The following is a 22,725-nucleotide window of genomic DNA, read 5'->3' on the forward strand; positions in this document are numbered from 1 at the left end:
ATGGAGGATTTGCTCGGCACCAATTTCCATGTATTTTTACTTCTTACTTATTAGCCTGTACTCAGAGGCTCTTAGAAAAACATTTTCCAGAAGAGATTTCTATTTTTAAATAATGTAATAGGTCATTTTGGCTTTTGCTGCATCCCATCGTAATGGCAGGTACAGAATGTGATGGATTTGACTGTAGTTGTTTTCAAACAAAGCCATGAGTCATGGAACATTCTTGGTCCCGGGGCTTGGATTTACTATGGCAGGAGCTAATAATAAGCTTGCTCTTATTTTAGAAGAATGTAATTTCTCTGACGAATTGAAATTTCCATTTAACCTTTGTTTTCCAGTGACATTACCAAGCTGCTTTTATTTGTGGATTAACTATATCTGCTTTATAGCATTGTGGTCAGTTTGTAATTAAAAGATAAAACCAGTAGAATCTTATCTAGGCCAGGATATTCCTGGTTTTGGGATGTCTTTTTCTAATAAGAGAGTGTCCTGTTACAAGGTTAAGGAATCTCCTGTGCTTTAGTCTACGTCTGGTTGCAAAATACTGTTTCTTAAATTAGCGAGCTGATAGAGTTAACTTCATCAAGATAAATTTGAAGTTTACTGAGATGCAAATGGTCATCATAGATAGCTACTGAGAAGATAATTGTATTTTTCTGAATATTTCTATGAATCCAGGCTACTGGAGAATGTGGAACACCCATGGAAGAGTATCTTTATAAATGTTCTTTGTTGTTAAATCAGCTAAGATTTTCTAACAGAAAACATTCTTGACATAATATCTTGAGTTAACTGAGCTTTTTCCTCCTGATTTTGTATTGACTGGTGAAATACAGGGTATGTGGAAGTTATCGAATAACCTCCATTGTGTATAGATAACCTGCAGATGTACTAAATCAACTTTGGTGCTATCTTGTACTCTTCAATCTGTAACACAATAAAATCCCTTTGTACCATGTCTGAAGAGCACATTGAGCCATAAGTTGCTTAATAAACACTTTGGGGTAATTATTCCAAGATTTTGTCGTCCCATCGGTACATTTATTTGTGCACACCCAGAGTAGTGCTCAGCATTTCCATCTGTCTTTGCAGGGCATTGAGTCTTCCCATTAATGATCACCACCCTTAGGGTTTTTTTCTTCTTTATGGGGCCTAAGGGGGAGGAGAGAGATGACTCACTGGTGACCACCTGAAAGAAAATTCTATCAATAAAAAACTGAGTAGAACAATCGTGTGAGATCCGATTTAATTTTCATGTTGACATTGTTCTCAAGCTATGTTCATATTTCATTTCTGGTGTCCAAAGTATCTTTGGACACACTTTTATTTTTCATGCCATTACTGTATCTGTACCCTACTGTGCTGCTCCTCTTGGGATATGTTGGATGATTGACATTTTTTCATCAAATAGTATAGTAGCTAGCAGAACACAATTAATTTAGCCCTTTAGGCAAAACACTGAGTGAACTGCCTCACTTATTGTCAAGCTGTTAATTTCTATTCGGAATATTAAGTGGCTTCGTGGTTCTTCTCCAAGGTTCCCGTCAAAGGCAAGCGTGGTGCTGCCATTGTAGTGTGACTGCCAAACACCTTGTCATCTGTCAGGTGGGCAGGGATTTAGTTGTGTGATTTGTGTGTGCACACTAAACCTCCTTCCTCTTACAAGAAAGATCTTTTTTTTTTTTCAGTATTTTCTTCCAATACCTGATGAAAAGAACCAAGTATTTTTTTACATTTTCTTTTTGAAATAGAAAGATCTATTTTAAATAGCTCTTTTTCTCCAGTTCCTCTCAACTGATGGCAACTCGCCACGTAGTATCGAGATTTCCACGATGTGTAAGAACTAATTTCTGTTAGTTCACTCTATTCGTGGATTTGTGGTTTGTATGCAGCTCACTGTCCTCTGAGAGAGACACTTAAGAAATGGGGCTAGTGAAAAGGTGTCTTGCAGAACTCAAAAGTAAGATAACTAAATAAGAATGCCATCAATGAGAGTAGATACATAAATGCACTTGATATCCTGATACCTTTTGTCTGTGAGTGTATGGTGCTTTGGGTTACCTCTCTAACCCATGCCTGTTCGTGTTATAAGGAGAAAAAGTCCTGAGGACAGAAGATGTTTCACCTTCAGGGTAAAAGTAACGGACAATAGATTAAAATTTCAGGAGCCTGAAAGGAGTTTGAATTAGGTGAAAAATATTTTAACGTGATTTTATTTAGGAGATTTGTTTTTTAAAATTAGGCTTCAGATTGGAATTAGTTCTCAATGTACAGTTTATTGAGGTATATAGATTGTGTGCTTTTTTTCTTTAAGTGGTACTTTTTTTTCTTTAAGACTATCCTTGGATTTCCACCACAATTGTGTTTATGCTTGTGTTTGTTTATTTATTCCTCAAATTTTGAATGAACACTCTTTGTGCAAGACCCCATGGCCTTGGGGGTAAAACTGCCACTGTGACATTTGGCCCTGTCCTCAAAAAAGCTACAGTCTGGACCAAGAGCCAGCAAACTTTTTCTGTAAAGTACTAGATAGTAAATATTTTAGGTTTGCAGGCCATCCAGGTTCTGTTATGACTACTCTGCTGTTGTAGTGTGAAAGCAGCCATAAAGGATTCATAAATGAATGAGCGTGGCTGCTTTCCAATAAAACAGCTATGGGAAGGATTGGCATGCAGGATCTAGTGGACAAATAAAGAAGAATTCAGTGTGCAAAAGACCTGTGGTTGATCGGGTGCAGGATTCTGGCCCAGACCCTGATGGGAAGTAGGTGGTCTGTGAAGCCGACCTGGAACTATGATGTTTATACTAAAACATAAAAGACATGTAAGAATAACCAGATGAAAGGGGTGCGGGGTAGGGAGGTGAGAGAAGGGGCAGATGTGTGTGGAGAATGAAGTGTTCTGCAGAGGTAGAAGGTAGCAAGGCTGGAAAGGGAATTGAATGAAGAGTGACAAGAAATCTCTGTAAGAGTTTGACGTGGTCTGCATTTTACGCTGGAAGAAGCTGACCCTCAGAGTCTCACTTGGCAGAGCAGGAATGTCAGACTCTTAGGTTAAAGTAACACAGACCATTTTGTTTTTAGGTTCAGTCAGTTTAGTGCCAGGAGTTTACGTTTTGGAGACTGAACAAGATGAACCGTGCTGACATGAATGACTCTTTTTTTCAGCAGCTGGCCTAAAAGCAGTCATGCAGCTGTTGGGAGCAGAAGCAACTGTAGAGAGAGGAGAGTGTGCAGTGGCAGTGGTGGCAGTCTGCCTGCTCCCTCGAGGCATTTTCTGAAAGGATGAGATATCTGTCCCTCGCTATGAAGAGAAGCCAAATGAGCTGAGTGGCAGGCTGATGCCCTTCACCGAGTTGAGGGCTCTCTGATCCCCACCTGACTTGAGTGTGTTGGGTCTTGCCTGGGTAGGACTCAGAGTCCAGAGCCTCTTCCTATCTCATGGGCACAAGACCACACGTTCTCGCTTATTGATCAGGGACAGTATGGGAAGCAGCATGATGTCTGGAAGGGGCCCCAGCTCAAAGATGAGACACATGTTCAAATCCTGGTTCTGGTACTTACCAGCTGTACGACTTTAGCAATGTTACTTAAACTCTCTACATCTCAGTTTTCTTGTCTGTAAAATAAAGATATTATATCTACCTTACAAGGTTGTCACAAAGAAATAACCAATGCAAATCTGTAACATTGGTGCCAGGCATTGGTGCCCCGGAAATCTTTCTAAGTTAGCATTTAGTCTTCGTGGCTTGCCTGCCTTTTCCAGGCCTGTTTGCTGTGATTAGGAAGAGGGGTGGGCGAGGGTATGCGAGTGAACCTCATTGATTCCATCGTGAAAAAGAACAAAGCATGAGTTCTTCAGGGGGAGTCAGAAACATTGTTCTCATGCAAGGTAGTATTTTATGACTCTATTATATGCTTTAAAAAGAAACATAACAAAAGAAGCTCTATACTAGAATGGTCCGCTGCCATATTCCCAAGGAAAGCCGTTAGGGTTCCCTAACATTGAAGTTTAAATGCTTTTAAAGTCAATCTAAATATCCAGCGATCTCTGCTTTAAGTTCATTATCTTCAAGGTGAGGTGACCTTTTTCTGTCATTTCTCATCCAGCTAGGAACCTACAGCAGTTCCCTCCTCATTCCAACTTATAGCTCACACCAGGGACACCCTCCTCTGCGGCAGGACCAGGGTGATGGAAAATGGCCTTCTGGCTGGCCTCGCTGCCCCTCCTCATTTCTGGCAGGCTCACCCTGCCACCCGGCGCCTCAACTCCGCACTCCCCATCAGAGTCTTCACCCAGTCCTGTGATAAAATAACCAGAACTGCCATGTTTTTTATAAGGTTTCTGTTATGCTAGTTTTCTTAGGTACCTCCAACTCCATCAAAGTAATCTGAGAGCACTCCTGTTCTTCAGGAGGTCTAAATGAAAGGGAAAAGGCATCAAGGATGCAAAGGGTACATTTTTATAGCTTCTTTTTGTTCCTTATTGCCAGCTGTAAGGGCATAGGGAAGAATCTTGAACTCTGCACCTGGTTTAGGAGTGAGGAGACCAGGAAGGGAAGAAATGCTGGTTGGAAAAATAAAGGCTGGGAGAGACGATGACCTTAAGCCCACTCGGTCTGTGAGCCCTGTAAGCAGGAGGCTGAGTCCCCAGTACCTTCCCACCCTGTCTCTCTGGAGCCCCCAGCCCTTCCCAACCATGACCTGTAGTTTGGAACCTCTGCAGACCACTGGAGCCATCACTCATTAGCAGGATCGGGGCAGTTATTAATGCAGACCTGTCCCGTTATCAGGCAGGACAGGACATCTAGCCCCATAAAAGCTGTGTTATACACAGAGATAGGCCTTGTGGAAATATTAGTACTAGAATTCGAGAACATTTGGGACTGAACATAAGTAAAAACTGGAGTCGAGAGCAAAATATCTTGTTTAAAGTCCCTTGGGCATATCCCTCGGCCACCTAGTATGCCGTTGATGACAAGTTTATTCTATTTCAATGCACAGCAGCCATATGAAATAACGGTTAAAAATGTGCTGTCTTATGTTGGCAGGTAGCTGTTTCTTAAGGTCTAGAGTTAAAGTCTGAGATACTCTGAATTTACTACAAGTTAGGGGAGGAGTTAGCAGTGGAGGTAGCGCGATGGTTGAGAGAGCGTAAGAAAACTGACGTGAGGTATACAGTAAGTCATCGAAGGTGTCATGGCATGTCCTTTGGAGATCTTTTTGAGACCAGAGTACACATGTCTGTAGTAATTTATGGAGAGTGCTGTGCTGAGGCAATAGGAAGATCTTGTTTCTCAAGCAAGAGTCACGTGAAGAGGAAGGAGTCTGTTTGGAGACCTGTCTTGTTCACGTTAAACAGTCTCCACCTCCTGGGGCATGATGCAGATCCCATTTAAATTTTCCTTAAAAACGGCTGTCATTGGACTGTGAAGAACACACCATCATCGAGTAGACTAGAAGGAGTGTTTGCTGTGGAGTCTTTGCCAAGCCAAGGAGACACACTTTGGAAGGAGAGTCCCCTCACTTCCAGGGCCAAGTGACAAAGGTGTAAAAATACCTCATTGTGTTATTTTGTAAACTGTTTTGTTGAGCATGCAAGGGTCTACACACATAGAGTGACTTGCGTTAATTATTTTCCCTGTGTTGTGCGTGCTAGACATTTCCCAAGAGCAAAAAATACAACATGAGAAAGTAGCAGGGCATTTATGTCTTTGACAGCTGTATGAAAGAGTCTTAAAGAGAGGCTGTCGAAAGCTGCGGTTAAAATGACGTTTTACAAGGCTATTCCTAAATCACAAAGAAAAGATACCAGTCCACCAGCATGCCTCCATTCCAGAGATCACAGGAAGTAAAATGAGCTAAGCCAAAGTTTATGGTCAGTAGAACAGGGCGTGGCCTGTATAAATGAGTTTTTGAGTTTCTTTAAAATGTGTGAAAGGTGTTTTGCAATTTTGCTTTATAAGAATATCAGCTGATATGTTCTTGGTATGTGGTTTCTAGCTGACTGTGTGTTGCTCAGTTATTTAGCATAAAGGTTCCTTAAATGTTTAGATCTATTGCAGATTTCAGGTTGATTGAGCACCTTTCTGGAACAACTCTCATTTGTAAAAAAATCATTATTTTCTCTGCAAACACAGAAAAGCTCTTTGCAATGGGCTGAAAGCAAGGGAGGGAGCACAGTGTGAGGTGATCAGACAGACATATAACAGAGCTCAACTTAACAATCATCATTGGTGTTGCAAGACTGTATGTTTTATGTTCTAAAAATTGATGTTTGTTCTTCCTTTTAGGAAAAACTATGTCTGCCCCATCATATTCTTGAAGAGAAAGGCCTGGTCAAAGTGGGCATTACTGTTCAAGCATTGCTAGATGTGACCATAACGAAGGCTCTGTTCACATGAGACCAACCCCTCTCCTTCGGATCGGCTCAAACCCTTCTCCCATCAGAGATCCTGAACTCTGCTCTCAGCACCTGTTCCCCCCACCCTCCCACTCATTGCCTGTCAGTTCCTGACTCTAGTTGCATTTAAGGGAGGACATACGAGAAGATTTTCTACCTTTTAGAACTGACCTCCGACATTAAGATGTGACAGGTATTTATCTTGAAGCCAGTGAAGGAGCTGGTTACAAAGAACTGAACAGCACATCAATGCCTTTTACAACCTCTTGCATCCCTCATGCTCACCCACTGCCATTACCAAACCACCAAGCACAACTGTTTTGCAGCAGAATGCATCTGTTTTACTACAACCCAACTTATTGTATATTTAGTTGGGGGGAGGGTGACTCAATCAGGCTTTTCACCACCAAATTTTTCAAGAAGTTTCTTGAGACCATTGCCTTTTAGAAAACTATTTTCGACATACAAAATATTTATATAAATATTATTTATTAGTGAGTTATTCATCCTTTGGATGCAAATTGTAAATTAGGAAACTATTTTATTACTGCTTTTTTGTGGTTAAACACTTTATTTTAATATTATAAATATTGAGTTATTTTCTATCTTCTTTGGTGTGCAGTAGCAGTAATCATGTTTTCTTGTATATATGACTCAGAAAAAAAAAATTAAGCAAAAAACAGGTGCTTCCATGACAAAAACTGTTTTCTGGGGAGGCATTATTTACATTTTGGTTTATAAAACATTGGTCTTATTTATATTTCTGCATTCCATCCAGTTTCCTACATTCCAGCAGCCCTATTGTCCCCTGATACAGTAAACTGACTGAAATCAAGAGAGCACCCCAAAGTTATTTGTAAATAGTTGTGATGGAAAAAAAAAAAAGACATTAAACTTGAAGAGAAAATGTGAACAATTATTTTTTTTGGATTCATACTTATTTTGCTATATACAAAACATTCACATTTTAACACAAAGAAGTAACAATTGTTAGCATCATGTGTCTTGAAGTATAATTTTGCACTGTAACTTGGGTAATTTTAAAAGTAGCACCAAAGGTAGATAATAAAGAAATGTTATAGGAAAGTGGAGATGATAAAGAGTTTATTAACCAAAAAGTTTTTAAAGGGCAGCTTTGAGCGTAATCAAGAGTTACATAAGGCACTTAGGACCCGGATCAGGAAACTGGCACTTCCTACAACTGCCAGTTTTAAAAAGAGGAAGGGATTTGGAAAGGTAGATGTGCTCATTTTATTATAACTTAGTTGGTGGCTTTCGAAGTAGTCCATAAAACACTGCGAGATTCATGGTCTCTGGTGTGTAAATACAGAAGTAGTCAGTAAATTGGTGGGTCAGCTGCTGCAGCACCAAGACGGACTGAGGAGAAGGTTAAGTAAGTGGCATTTGTGAAGCTGAGTGGCCTAGAAGGGAGCAAGGTGAAATGAAACATGACTAGAAGACAGCCAGCAAAGGAAAGGGACCTGTGTTGGTCTGAGAGACTCAGGTAAGGCTTCCTAGACACGGTGACCTACGTGGAGGCAGTTACGTGCCTGCACCCTTGCCTTGCAGTTGCAGATACCCAGCCAGTCATCCTTCACAGTCTTGTGAATGCTGACTGCGTCCTCACCTCTGTGAAAAGCCGTTGTAAGGTTTTAGAACAACGGCAACCATGATTTTTAGGACAAATGTAAAGCTGAACATAGAAGACACCAGGAAGTCAGTATGCATTGAGCACAGTCGCATTGGTCAAGTGCACGGCCGCCCTCTGTTCGAGGCAAGGTGGAGGGCTTGCTGAGAACGGCACATGGAATCGGCAGCTCACACTTATTTCCTATCAAATGTACTGTGCACTTTAACTTAAAATATATTTTAATATGTTCCTGTACTGCACAAATACCTGTTTTGTCAAATAGCATAATGATGTAAAGCGAAAGACATTTGAACAGAGTGTATTCAAATGTTAGCAGCCTTCAGAGGTTGATTAGAGAAATAGGAATTTTGATTGCTGCACCTTGACGGGCATTCAGAATGCAGGGTCCTGAAATATTTTTTTACATGTACATATGACAACATGAACCTCTGTAATCCTTGTTTTGAGAGATTTTTTTCAAAATTAAAATTTTTCTTTTGATACTAATTTTCAGTATTTTCTTGAAGTTGGCTGTATAATACAAATGGCTTTGAAACTTTGTAATAATGGCTTTTCCCCTCTAAATGCAGTCCTTGTGAGCTGTCTTCAAGATCCTTGTACACTGTTTATATGTGCAATAAAATGTGCATGGTCAGCATCAGTGGACGGAATGTATGTAGTACAAATAGTCTTTTATAATTTAACAGCCATTAAAACTTTGAATTTAAACAAACCATCTTCTGATTGACTTACCCATGTGATGCAAAGGTTCGTCACACTCATCACAAAAGAAATCCTGGGGGATCATTGGTGAAACAAATTATAGCAATTATCTAGTATAAATGATTAAAATTATAGGGCGTCATTGCTGAGATTATAGCAGTCATTTGTGTCTGCGCACACACGTGTGTGTGCGTGTGCGTGTGTGTGTGTGTGTGTGTGTGTGTGACTTTTCAAAATGAAACCACAGAACATACAGCAGTTAAAAGCAGAGCTGCTATGGTGGGATAAGGGTGGGGACGGAGGCGTACACTCAGGTACCTCCACCTGTCCCTGGAGTGGTGGCTCCAGCGGTATCTCTGAGGAAGCCTGAAGGCCCTGTATTGCATGTTGTAAAACCACACGGTCTGTCCTCTTTCCTCAACTGCCGCCTTTGGCATCTGACACTTGAGAGTAAAGTGGCTGTTTTGATTCCACCTCTGAAAGATCTAAGCCAGTACTTTCCTGTTCTGCACACATCCAGCCTATCTTGGTAGAAGAGCAGTTTCTTTGAGGAATTCAAGTGAAAAGAGTGACGGATCGTTTCTGTCTTCTAATCCCAACCCACACACAACACACACAGACCCGAAACCATCTGCCTGATCAAGAACTGCAGTGACCAGTGTCAGGTCCTCTACATTTAAGATTTCTATCTACTGAGTCAAGAAAAGCTATGCCTGCCCCATGATGTTCTCATTGGGAATGCCGCTTCTGTGCCAAACTCCAAAACCATAGTCATTTTAGTCCTCTGCGTGTTACAAAAGTCCAGAGTTTCACAGACACTTTGCATTGTAAGTTGGCTAGAACTGAGGAATGCATGAAGGGCAAAGGGAGGAACGGCAGCAGGAGCATTTGGGTCATCCATGCAGTTCAGCATAGGACATTGGCCACAGCTGGGGACTGTCCCAGAGATCAAATTCTAGCCAACAGCTGCGTCTGAGCACTTCCCATTTTTTCCTGGGTAAATCTGAGAGACCTGGGCAGCAGTGTCCCTAGTGGGAACTGTTAAAACTTTTGAAATATTTTCTTTGACATATTCCTATGCATTTGTACATAATATAGCTTTACGTGCTGGCCTTTTTCCTTGTTAATGTTGGAGTATAGGTACTTTCCCCTGAATAATATTGTTTGATGAAAAAAAAGTGTGGTTCACTGCACAAGCACTAACAGGATAATAGAGGACATCCTGAAATAAGAAGGGCCTTGGTGGGCACAGGGAGCCTACAGGGCAATTGGGAGGTACCTCCAGAAAGAGAAGGTGGTACATTCTTAATAGAAGTACATTCTTAGACCAGCTCCACAGTGAGGCAGAGGCTCAAACCTGGAGGAAGCTCTGGCAAACAGTATGGAACAAACATCTCACAGCTTAGAATCATCCCAGCCAAGCTCCCAAGATGGGGCTGAGGTATTTATATCCCCACAAAACCTCCTTCAACAACATGCCTAGAGGTACTTTAAAAAATAAGCATATATACCCATTGAAATGATTTGGATATCATATCAAAAAAAGTAAATCTCGGGTGGCTCCATAGTGTAGTGGTTAGCATGTCTGCTATACACGCAGAAGGTCCTGGGTTCGCACCTCAGGTGGAGCCACGGACCAGGCCCCGGAGGTGTGAAGCCCCCTGAGTGTACTGAGTGCGCTGGGGGTGGCAGGCTCCATGTCCACACCGTGAGCGTGTGGGAGGAGACGCTCTGCCTTCAGAGATCCAGTTCTTAAGGGGAAATGGCTACATCCATAGGTCAGGAGTAGAAATGGGGGGAAGGGGGGAGAATTAGGGGAAAAATAAAAAGACAAAATAAGTAAATCTCTATGATCTCTAAACAGAGAGGGAAATAAGCTCTGAAATTGAAGGCTGAAAGCTTTTTTGCAACTTATTTAGAGGCAAGACTCAATTTAAACTGGCAGGAATCTTAGAGCATTTATTCATCCTTTCAGTGTGACCATTCTGAAGACAATAGATAGATATAATACAGGAGAGGCACTATATAAAGAATTGATAAAGCATTTGCTCAGATTTAGAAAGCAGAGTAAATTTCAAGCAGGTTAAGTAAAAATAAATCTATATCTTCAGTGAAACTGCAGATAAAGACAATCCTGAAAATGAGGACGGTTTACCTACAAAAAAAGAAAATAAATTGGATTGGATTAACAGCAGACTTCTTAACAGAAGCCAACAGACAGCGGAGTAATCTCTTTAAAGTGCTAAGAGAAATAACAATATTTTGAGACAAAAACTGAATCTACCATCACTACACCTTCACTAAATGATATATTTCAGGGAGAAGGAAAGTCTAAAATCCAAAAAATAATGTCAACAAATAAATATGTAATTATGTGGGCATATCCAAACAAACCTTGGCTGTACAATAATGAATTAATATCTGAATTTGGGTAGAGATTGCTAAAAAGTAAATAGATAAAAGGATAATGGAAAGAAAGTATTGGCTGTTTATTACACACACAGGAAGGCATTATCAAAGTTAGAATATTCTAATTCCTTGTACTGTTTTGCAGGAGCGTAAAGATATTGATTTTTTTCCAACTATATTAGATGAAGATGTGAAATTTTAATGGAAAGTAAAGAGAGTTTATTACTTTCAAATTGGTAAAGAAGAAAATATGAAGTTAGGAAGTCCCTCCGAAAGTGACAAGAAGGAAGGGGATTGGGAAAAAGAAGCAGAGTAATGTAAAGGCCCTAAATAATAGAGTAAAATTAAACTCAAATATATCAGCAGTTATAATAAATATTAATAAACTAACTAGACAGCTAAAAGGAAGCTTGGTTTTCTTAAAAATCCAACTATATTTTTACAGACACAATTAAATATAAAGACAAGTTGAAAGTAAAATAATGTGAAGTGATAACACACTTTGTATTTGTGCACCACATGTAAAAGAAACCCAAGATCAGAGTCGAGTGCTGGGCTGACATGGGTCCCCTGGCCATTAGATGTCCCCTGGTCATCAGCAGGCCAGGCTTCTTTGTTCTGCCCCTAATGGGTAAATATCAACCTGGCAGGGGGCACTTGAGGGGAACCATCTAAACGGGTAAGCAGAACCTTCCACCAGCAGCACTGAAACTGTGACAATATACACACAGGGCTAAGACAGTTGTGTCCAACCCAAAGATCTTTCTGTTAAGAAGTTAACAAACCTATGAATACAAGATACTGCCCTGTCAGGCAGGTCTGGATCTTAGGATTGTTTCATTAATCACATTGCCATTGAGAATGCAGGACAAATGTCCCCAGGAGGAAAGTCGGAGGCCTCTTCTGACAAGATCAGAGAAGTGATGAGACCAAAGAAATGGGTGGCAGTTAACTGTAGAAAATCCATCTAACCATTCTCTGTGCTTTTTGAATGCTGGACTTGAAGGTCAGTTGGTTCAATAACACTTGTGAGGATTTGAAAATCTGCAGTGGGGCAGATTCATTGGTATTTCTATGAGATCAAATGGGGTAGTGGGGTGAGATTGGGAATGAAAAGCAGGGAAGAGTAGGTTGACTTCTTTCCACTGTGATTAGAAATGCCAAAGGAAATCAAATTGAGTACTTGGCCAATAAACTCAGTAATAACTATTGCTTTGACATGTAAAAGAAAGTTTTTGATCTCTTGGAATTTGATCTCCACATAAATATCTGCTATTGCCCCAAAAGCTGGGAGATAAGGATGAGGAAGATATGCCTGAGGAATATCCACACAGCCTCCAGTGGAGATGGACGAGTGTGTGGTGAGTTAAGCTGGCTGTCACATTCTTTTATTGCTTAACTGGATACAACTCTGCCTGGAAGTTAATGTTGACTTTGTGCCTTTTGGTTCTTTCGTACTTCCTGCTTCAGTTCTTCAAATTGTTGTCTCAAATCTCCTTCAATCTGATCTCAGCTTATCTGTTAATTTAAAGGGAAAATGGAGGCCATTAGATGTGAATGGTCAAATTATTTACTGTCTTGGAGTAATAAATGACCCCTCACCTTTCCAAGGCTAAACACTAACTCCATAGCCATGGGGGGTTCTGTATGGTTGATCTCTCTCGTCTCTCCATCACTCTTTCTCTCTTCTTTCCTCCCTCCCTTCATCTCCTTCTTCAACCTCTCCTCTCTGCCTATAGTGATTCAGCTACAAGATCAAACTTCATCAGCCTATAAGAAACACTCCCCTTGACTTCACTTTCTCCCCAAAACACTGTCTAGTCTCTTGTCTTCTCAAATCCTTAGCGACTGTTATTTAAAGAGTGTTCTATAAACAATGCTAGGGTGCAAACTGTGACTTCAGGGGTCTTTGTCCTGTTTACCAGTGTATCTTCAAGGCCTAGAACAGTGCCTGATAACTAATAGGTGCTTGATAAATATGTGTTGAATAAATGAATGAACAAATGCCTTCACTTTCCATTCATTTTTTTCTATTATCCTCACCACTCCATTGAAAACACTCATAATAAAGATGTTCAACATCTCTAGCTATTAGGGAAATGCAAATCAAAACCACAATGAGATCCCATCTCACACCTTTTAGAATAGCTATAATCAACAGGACAAGTAATAACAAATGTTGGAGAAGATGCGGAGAAAAAGGAACCCTTATACACTGCTGGTGGGACTGCAAATTGGTACAGCCACTATGGAAAACAGTATGGAGGTTCCTCAAAAAACTGAGAATTGATTTACCATATGATCCAGCAATCCCTCTACTGAGTATTTACCCCAAAGAGTTGAAAACCCATATCCAAAAAGATATTTGCACACCGATGTTCATAGCAGCATTATTCACAGTGGCCAGGACATGGAAGCAACCAAAGTGTACTATGATAAACGATTGGCTAAAGAAGCCAATGAAATATACAATGGAATATTACTCAGCCATAAGAAAAGATGAAATACTGCCATTTGTGACATGGATGGAACTCGAGATAATTGTGCTAAGCGAAATAAACCAGACAGAAAAAGTTAAAAATCACATGATATCATTTATATGTGAGATATAAACCTAAAAGCAACAAATGAGCAGGACAATCAAATAGAAACTTATGGACATGGACTATAGACTAGTGGTTACTAGTGGGTGGGGGAGGAGAGGGTATGTGAACAGGGTAAAGGGGGTCAAATATAGGGTTTAGGGGGAGGGTGAAGTGGGTAAAGGGGAGCAAATATGTGGTAGCTGAAGGAAACTGGACTTTGGGTGGTAAACATACAATAGAATATACAGATGTCAAATGATAATGTACACCTGAAAATTATATAATTGTATTAACCAATGTTACTCCAATAAACTTAATTTTTTTAAAAAAAGAAAGAAAACACTCATAATAAAGTCATGATCTCATCCCAATCGCCAGATCCAATGGCCTCTTCTCAGTTCTTGTTCTATTTGATCTTCCTGTAATACATGGGATAGTTAAACACTTGCTTCTTGAAACCCAATAGTTCCCTACTGGCGCTATTCTTTTTTTTAATCTCTCTGAGTGTTCTATTTCCATTTTCTTTATAGTCTCCTCTTTATTTTAAGAGGAGTGCTTGATGCTTTTCTATCCATGCTGAAGATCTCTGGCGGTGCCAGTAGCAGTGACTCATAAATCTACATATCTTCACAATTCTAGGTTCTACTTCCCTTCTGAATTCTAGAATGATGTCTCTCTGGGTAGCTACACTTGGATGTCCTTTAGGTCTTTCAAACTTACTGTATTTAAAATTGAACTCCTTATCTACCTTTCCAAATCTCTTCTTCTCATGCATCTTCTGATTCTATGGTTTCACCATCTCTACAGCCTCATAAGCTAGACACTGTACGATCATCACTGATCACTAAACTATGTAGATCTTCTTTAGAAACATTTCTCAGCTCAGCATCTTCTCTTCGTCTTTATCACCTTAGTGCCAGTCCTCATCAACTCTCCCTGAGACGAGCAGTCAATGGTCCTTCTGTTTTCCCTTTCTCTGCTATCTTTACTATTTTCCCCTGCTACCACAATAATATTCATAAAGCACAAGTCGTATCATATCTCATCCCTACTGGAAACACGTTCAGTAGTACCTCACTATTATTTAACCAATAGACCTCAGCACCATGCATGCCCTTTTCCAGTCTGTTAATAGTTTGGGGCTAGCATCCTCTGATGCAGCCTCTCCAGTCTCCTTCTCCCACAGCTTGTCAGAATCTCTGATGTCTTCTTTCCCTGAGCTATGCTTGCTGCTTGGAATGTCCTCTCATCTCTTCTAGACTTTGCAAAGTGCTACTCAGCCTTCAAGGCTTAGGGCTGATGCCTTTCTTTTTGATGAGCTTACCCCACTCTCGCCAATTATTTCTTCCTCTTTGGTAATCGTGAGAAAAAGAATCTGTTCTGCTATATTTGAATGTTCATTTACCAGTGAACCTTATATCAAGCTCCTATTGGACAAATAATAATTTTAATGGGAAAACAGGCATGATAAGGCCCACCATAATTCATTTGTTCTCTTGCAGAAATTTTATTAATAGGAATAATCATAGATACAAATAATAAAGCAAATGAAATACAACAGCTGATGCTTTCTGAGTAGATACTGCCTGACTGGCATGGTTCAGGTGCTACGTGCGCAGTGGTGCCTGTGAGTCTCACAGCAGCCCTGTGAGGTAGCACCGGCAATAATCTCACTTTATAGGGAGGCAACTTGTTCATGGTCCCATGAATAATAAATGGTAGAGTTGGGATTCAGAACTCCTGCAGTCTGTCTCTAAACCATTATGCTGTAACGTCTATGCTAACTCTCCAAATACCAGTGACCAAATACCTAATAATAATAAAAATAAGAAGAGTAAATAGTTAAAAGCCTTACTTGGATTATTTCACTTGATTCTCACGTCAACCCTAAGAGATAGGTCCTGTTGTCATCCTTCTTTCCTAGATGAATGTAACAGGATGTTATAGTGGGCTTTTTCTTCCCTGGTTTTGACAGAGGTTCCAAAGTAAGAGGCCCTCCATGTCTTCCAAAGAAGGTGCTAAGCCATCTGCAAAGGAGATCTAAAACACAATTCTGCCCAATGCCCTCCATGAAGAGTATAAGAAGAGATGAAGAGGCCAAAAGTTTTCAGAGAAAGATGTTGGGCATGGTCTATTTCCCTAGCCTTGCCCTGCCCTGGGAAAGGTGGTCTTCCTTCCCTTTACGCAGAGAGGGATGATTTGAAAAACCTGATGTGTGTTCCTTGGAGTGATTCTAATACATTTCTAACACCCGATACTGGTCTGTGGGGCAACAGGGCAAGAGATAGGGGCTGCACTGGGAATGAACTAGACTCCATCCTGGGGTGGGGCACAGGACACAGGTTTCTCCAGATGTAGCCGCCGCTGGAGGGAGCTGCTATATAAGGTTGCTTTGAATTGTCCTGGAGGTTAAGTTCTTGAGGGATGGGAGGGATATGACTGCAGCAGAAAGGGTGCTGGAGAAAACTGTGAAAAATCTCTCAGCCTGGACTTTGTGCACAGTGCCAGATCAGAGCAACTGATTAAGGCTGGAATATTAGCAAGATGATCTTAGAATTCATATTTAAAAATCCAAGCAATCATTCTGACAGCTGGGATAGCCCCTATGCACTCTGCAGCAGGATGCAGCTGGACTGTTGCATGTTTAAGGCGGGAAATGTTCTGTAGTCCGTCAGGCCTTATTTGTGTATAGCTAAGAAAAAGAATTATTTGCAATTCATTCTGGAAAACTTTATTTTTTAGAGTGTGTAGTCTATTGTGCTTCTTCTAATCAAAACACTGGGTGGCAGTGTTTTTACAGAAATAATTTCAGAGGAGACCCAAAAGGAGTAGGTTTTAATCTTATGAGAAGAATAATTCTGTTTAACCAGCCATGAATAAAAATGCAGTATGCCTCCAATCCACCACCTGAAAGGGCTGTGCTCAATGTTCTGATCAGCTTGCAGGGTTTAATCACACACACATGCACACACACACACACACACACACACACACACACTCCCAAACCAGAATGCCCCAAATATATCTTGATAAATTGAAAAAAAAAGTCTGTTGCCTCACTCAATTCCCACCTCTATGCCTCATAGTGGTATTTGAATTTGTCTAACAGACTCAATGAGATGATGCTAATATATCATGCAAAATGGAAATGGTAGGATTCTCTTCTTTATCTACCTATAGTTCACCAGAAAGTGAATTGCTCATTGTCACCAGTGACAGAAAGTTGACACCTGGTACCAAAGAGATGTGAATGAAATTGGAAAGTCCATGCTCTTGAATTGGAGTCCTGGACTTGGGTCCAATATGAGCGTTTAGATTCTTTTTATCTCTGAAAACCAAACAGACATTTTCTTCTCCACTGGCCAGGGCTGTGAAAGGATGTGAAGTTTACATGCTATGTTCTTCCACAGGAAAACATGTTATTTCTACAGCCAACCAGCATAGATAGAGGCAGAGTACAAATTAACAGCACAGCAAATATCCTGTGTTGGTCCTCACAAATTCTTTTACTCAAAAATTTGTAGTTAGGGGACTTTTGGGCAGAGGCTCTCATAGTGGCCACATGCACCCACAATATGTATATTGTTTATATATGATTATATATGATTGTATGCACTACCATATCAATCTGTTATGCATGTTATAAAGTGAGTACAAAAAATAGACATTTGAACAAGAGGGGATGAAATAAAAATAAACATAGGAGCTCTATCGTATTCCAGTGTATGGTCTTATGCACATTCCAAGGAGAGCACTTTGGAGTCCGTTGGCACTAATGCACCTATTCACCAACACCTGGATAGGATGACAGCAATTTAATATGGGCACCTTTTTTGCTCTGCTCCACAGCCTTGTGAGTTCGGTGGTACAGGACTTGTCTACTCCATTTCCAGATGAGGAATCAGGCTTAGAAGGATGAAATGGCCTTCCCTAGGTACCTTAGGGAAGCAGGACTCATATTAGCTTTTCTTCTTCTGCAAGCCTCACTATTTCACAGAGAAGTTATGATAATTCTATTTTTTTAAAAGTGATTTTGAATCTGGACCTAAATTCTCACGAGTATAAAAAAGAAGGAAGCATGAAGATGTGTTTCTAGGCCTTGACACAGGGGTAAGTGCCATTTTTTTCTTTCTGGCTTTCAACCTTTATTAAACATTAATGTTTAAAATTAGTGTTTTATACCTCAAAATATACATGAACAACTTGTGTCTGTAAAAATGACATCATCCATCGAAAGTAAAGCCCCTTAACTCTCATCCTCATTCTGATGCTCTTCTACTTCCCAGAAGTAACTGACATTATTTACATTCAGACATTTTCCTATGTATTTGTATCTATAGAAAATATACATAGTTTCGATGGTTTAAAAAAATAACGGTATTGAATTAATTTTTATTCATGAATGTCGAGTTGTTTTATATTTTCTCTATTATAAACAGTGCTGCAACACACACCCTTACACAGGTCTCCTTTTGTATGTCTTTCTCCATGAAGCTGCTGGAAAATAGTTTTGTTGAAAAAGCATTTAAGGAAATGCCCATGTTTCCCCTCACTGACTCGAAACACTACCAATAGTGTTACAACCACTTTGTGAATAGGTCTGTAGCAGGACTTCTCTGATCTACTGAACTCTTCTGAGTGCAAATTTGTTTTAATTATCAGAGTTTTATAATAATACGTGGTAGAACAATTTGTTCTTTTTCGAAACTGTCAAGATAATCTTTCATATAAAGTTTATAATTAGCTTGTCAAATTCCATTAAAAATATTGAGATTTTGATTAAGATTACATTGCATCTATAGATTGATCAGGGGTATGCTAATAGCTCTATAATATTAAGCCTTTTATTCCACGAACTTGATATTGCTCTCCATTTGTTTAAGGCTTACTTTAGTAAAGATTTTATACAATTCCTGTTTGGGTTATTTCTAGGTACTTTTGGGTTTTGTTGCTGCTGTGAATAGGATTATTTTTCTTTTATACTTTTTTGTTAGATATAAGTTTATAGGAAAAGTTACTAATTTTGTTTCTAGCTCCCTTATTAAATTCTTATTGATTCTAATACTTTGTCCCTCATCTTGAATGTAATCGTTGCTTCTGTCCTCATGGCCGCCTGTGCTCCTGTGGCTGTTGCTGCCTCTTTACTTGCTGTACCACTTTTTTCAATTCCTTTCTAGTTGTGGCTGTTGCCATCCTTCCCATTGAAGCATCACCAATGGCGCTTACTTTTTTCACCCAATCCCCAATCCTAAAATGAAAATGAAAAAAAATTGGTTTTGGTTTCAGAAGTTCCATAAACCAATGTAATCTATTTTATATACAGTCTATGCCCAGTGTGCTCAAATACAAGACCCGCTTGAACACGAAAGGATTTGTGTTTTTCTGATAATATCCAAAAGAGTTGTTTGGCTAATTCAAAATATATTTATGAACTCTTCAGTATAAAATTTATGTCTACTTGTTAGTTTTTACAGCCATATATTAAAAATATTTTTAAATGTTAGTTTATAATTTTTCCACTGTAAGATTTTATGAAATAATTTTACCCACTCTTCATTTGCATCTTCAAAATCAGAGATATCACTTAGAGCCACTTTTTGAAGCTTCACACATTGCCTTCACCTCTAAGTGGTTTCTAAATGAGATACAAGTTTGTTTATGATATTCATAGCAAAACTACTACATACTTTTACTAAGTAAAAATATTAAATATTTTAAATGTAAACTTCACTAAAATGTAATATGTGAAAAAGTGTATAAATCTTTAGGTGTTTGGCCTAATGAGTTTTCTAAGGGTGCACACTCATGTAACAAGCTCCCAGATTAAGAAAGAGAGCAACACTAAGTGCCTTGAAGGCCCTCTCAAGTAGCCCTCCACTTACCAATCCCCACTCCCTGCTGTGGGTAACATCATCCTGATTCTACTACCACACATGAGTTTTGCCTGGCTTGGAACCTTGTATGAAATGATACAAAATGATTCACACAGTATATAATTTTGTGTCTGGATTCTTCCCTCAAGATTGTATTTGAAGCCCCTCCATGTTTCTGCATCCAGATACAAAATAACAGCCCACTGTATGAATATACTCCAATTTTACCAGTTCTATTGCACATGAACATTTGGATTGTTTCCAGATTTTGGCCATTATGAACTGTGCTGCCTTGGACATTCTCTGACAGCACACTTCCACTTGGTATTCCTTGGAGTGAAAGTGTTGGGCAGGGGCATGCATATGTTCCATCTCAGCAGACCCTGCCAGTTACTCCCATTAGCAGGTCATCAGACACTCCCATTAGCAGGTCATCAGACAGCCTTGCCGACATGGGATTTTCTACTCTTAACTTTTTAGCCAGTCGGGGTGTGTAGTGGCATTTTATTGTACTTATTTGCATTTCCCTGGTCTTAGGAAGTTAACTATATTTGCATATGTTTATCAGTCATCCATGTCCTATTTTGTGAAGTAAGTATCCATTTGACTTTTATGCCATTTATTTGTTAGTTTATCTGTTGTTTTTTAATTTGTGGAAGTTCTTTATATATTCTAGATACAAATTCTTTGTCAGTCATATGTATTGCAAGCATCTACATCCACTTTATGGTTTGCCTTTTTACTATTATTGGTGGTTTTACTGTGTGCTGTTTCTTAAAGGAATCTTCAAAAGAGTTTTACATCTATCAAACCAAGAAATCTGTCAATTCCTTTGTCTCTTTTTATACCGATTCTGTCTGGTGACTTTTAGAAGTGCACAAAACTAGTATAAAGGGGTCATTTTTCGGTTATTTGTTGTTTACTACAGTCATTGAGATGGTTTCTTATGAGAGAGAATTTTCCAGTCGGGAAACATCTTACATTTAAGCATACATACGGATTCTCCCCTCCCCTCCGCCCCCTCTTGGCATTTGTAGCAAGCTCAAATTTATTGGCTTCCTATATACAGGTCAATTCTGTGTTGTAACTGAAGGCCTTTGTCTTTAGTATATTTAGTACATTGGGTATGTCGGCACTTATTTACTGAATATTTAAATATTTTTGTTTACTCTGCAAATAGGGAAAACAATTCTTATAATGATGTGCCAAGTTGGCTAGATTACAGTTCCCACTTATTCACTCTTCTAGATGTTGCTGTGAAAGGATTTTGCAGATACAAAGTCCCTAATCAACTGACTTTAACTCATTTCTCATTTAGAAAAAAAAGGGAGTTTAGGGGGAAAAAAAGGCAGCTCACTCATTGCCAGCGTTAATTTTACATAAATGCTCTTTGAGGCTGAAGCAAATCTGACTGGTTTTCAATGTGAAAATAAAATATAAAAACTGTTCTTGGAGATATTTCTAAACAGAACTTGTCTCTAATTCTAATGTAACAGAAATGTATACATAAATCAGATTCATCAAATGAATCTTCGTCTGAGAATGTTAACATCACATGTAGGAATGTTACGTTTTCTGGGATTTGACATTTTCAGCAGTCAAGAATCACTGCATTTTATAAATGGAAATACCACCAGTAAAAACAGAATACTATAAACAGAATGATGTCATTTGTTTCCAAACACTACCGACATACTAGAACAACGTGAAACTAATAATAAAAGCGAGATATTTCATGGCAAAACTTGGGGGTAAAGTTAGGACTGTAATTTGCAAGTTATTTCGGGGTACATGCTGCAGCCACAGCACTGCTGGTGAGTATTCTCGGGGCAAATGGGAAATGGGTTAAATGAGGAAGAGTATCCTGGATAATCTGGTGGTCCTCAAATGTTCGAAGGCCTCAAAAGCAAGACTGAGTGGACAACAGCTACAACTCACACCCATGGAATTCCATCCTGGTTGTGAACTTCCCTTCCTGATGGCTTGCCCTATGGGCTTCGGACTTGCTTAGTCAGCCCCCAGAATCACATAATCCAATTCCTTGTAGAAAATCTCTCAATGTGGTGTGTGTGTGTGTGTGTGTGCGCACATTGAGATGTATATGTATATACTCATACATACACACATATACATCTGCTACTAGTCTACTTTTCTAAATCTTCATCTAATACAATGTTGGGATTGCATGACTGTTTTTCTTTATCAAGGAATTACCAACAACATGCAAAGAATTTGTGAATTAAATGATCTTATTAGAGGACACAGGATTGTTAAGATTAGAACCATTTTGTGGGTAGTTCTCCGTAGGGCTCAATTTTGACCACTGATATTTAAAGAGTACTAATTTTTAAAACAATCCAATTTATATTTAAATAATACTAATTTTATAACTTTAAGAACCTGATGTCCTCTTCCATTGCTATGTAATATGCATTCTTATTCAGTTTAAAATGTATAAATTTTGTGCTCTTTAACAGAAAACCATATTTCTTTTAAAACAAGCAGAATTCATCTATCATGTTTCAAGTTTGTCCATTAAGTTCTTAAAGGAACACAATTTGGTATTACAAAGAGACCGATTACTTTTCTTGGTGAACTCACCGAGCTAAATTTTTGTATGTAACCAAGGGAAAAATCTGTGTCTACAGTAACACATGAAACAAGTTTCCTTACCAGCTATTTTCAGATCGAATCTTATTATTTAATTCTTGTCTCTTGAGACACCCAAAAATCAAAGTCCATAAATATATTTGGCTCAAAAGATAAGACAAGAGATATCACTGCATTGGGTTTAGGAATCTGGCTGCTAATCTTAAACCGTCCCACAAATAACTGTGTGATGACGGGGAATTCACTTAACCTTTCTGAGCCTGCCTCCTTATTCAACAGCTAACAAATAGTTATTAAATGCCTACTGGAAGTCAAGCAGTTGCTAGACACTAGAGATATACAAATGAATATGATGAAGATATTCCAGGCTTTCAGAGGCTTAAAGTCTGGAAAGGTGAAGAGTGCAGACTAAATTACCTTTAAACCCTCTGTTCTAGAGTTAGTATTCTATGATTTGAATGAGATTACATTCATATTCTGTGACCTGAGGTCAA

At 39.2% G+C, this 22,725-nt stretch overlaps 1 protein-coding gene across 1 annotated transcript in view; it reads left to right on the forward strand.

Moving 5' to 3' along the window:
* Positions 1-8,757, forward strand: part of LRCH1 (leucine rich repeats and calponin homology domain containing 1) — a 179,489-nt gene extending 170,732 nt beyond the window's left edge. The window contains exon 19 of the mRNA XM_039839339.1: positions 6,292-8,757. Coding sequence (XP_039695273.1) covers positions 6,292-6,402 — 111 coding nt within the window. The 3' untranslated portion in view covers positions 6,403-8,757. The remainder of the gene's footprint in view (positions 1-6,291) is intronic.
* The last annotated feature ends 13,968 nt before the right edge of the window (positions 8,758-22,725 follow it).

Source organism: Pteropus medius, unplaced genomic scaffold, assembly GCF_902729225.1.
Source record: "Pteropus medius unplaced genomic scaffold, Ma_sr-lr_union100, whole genome shotgun sequence".
In the NCBI taxonomy this organism is placed as follows: domain Eukaryota; kingdom Metazoa; phylum Chordata; class Mammalia; order Chiroptera; family Pteropodidae; genus Pteropus; species Pteropus medius.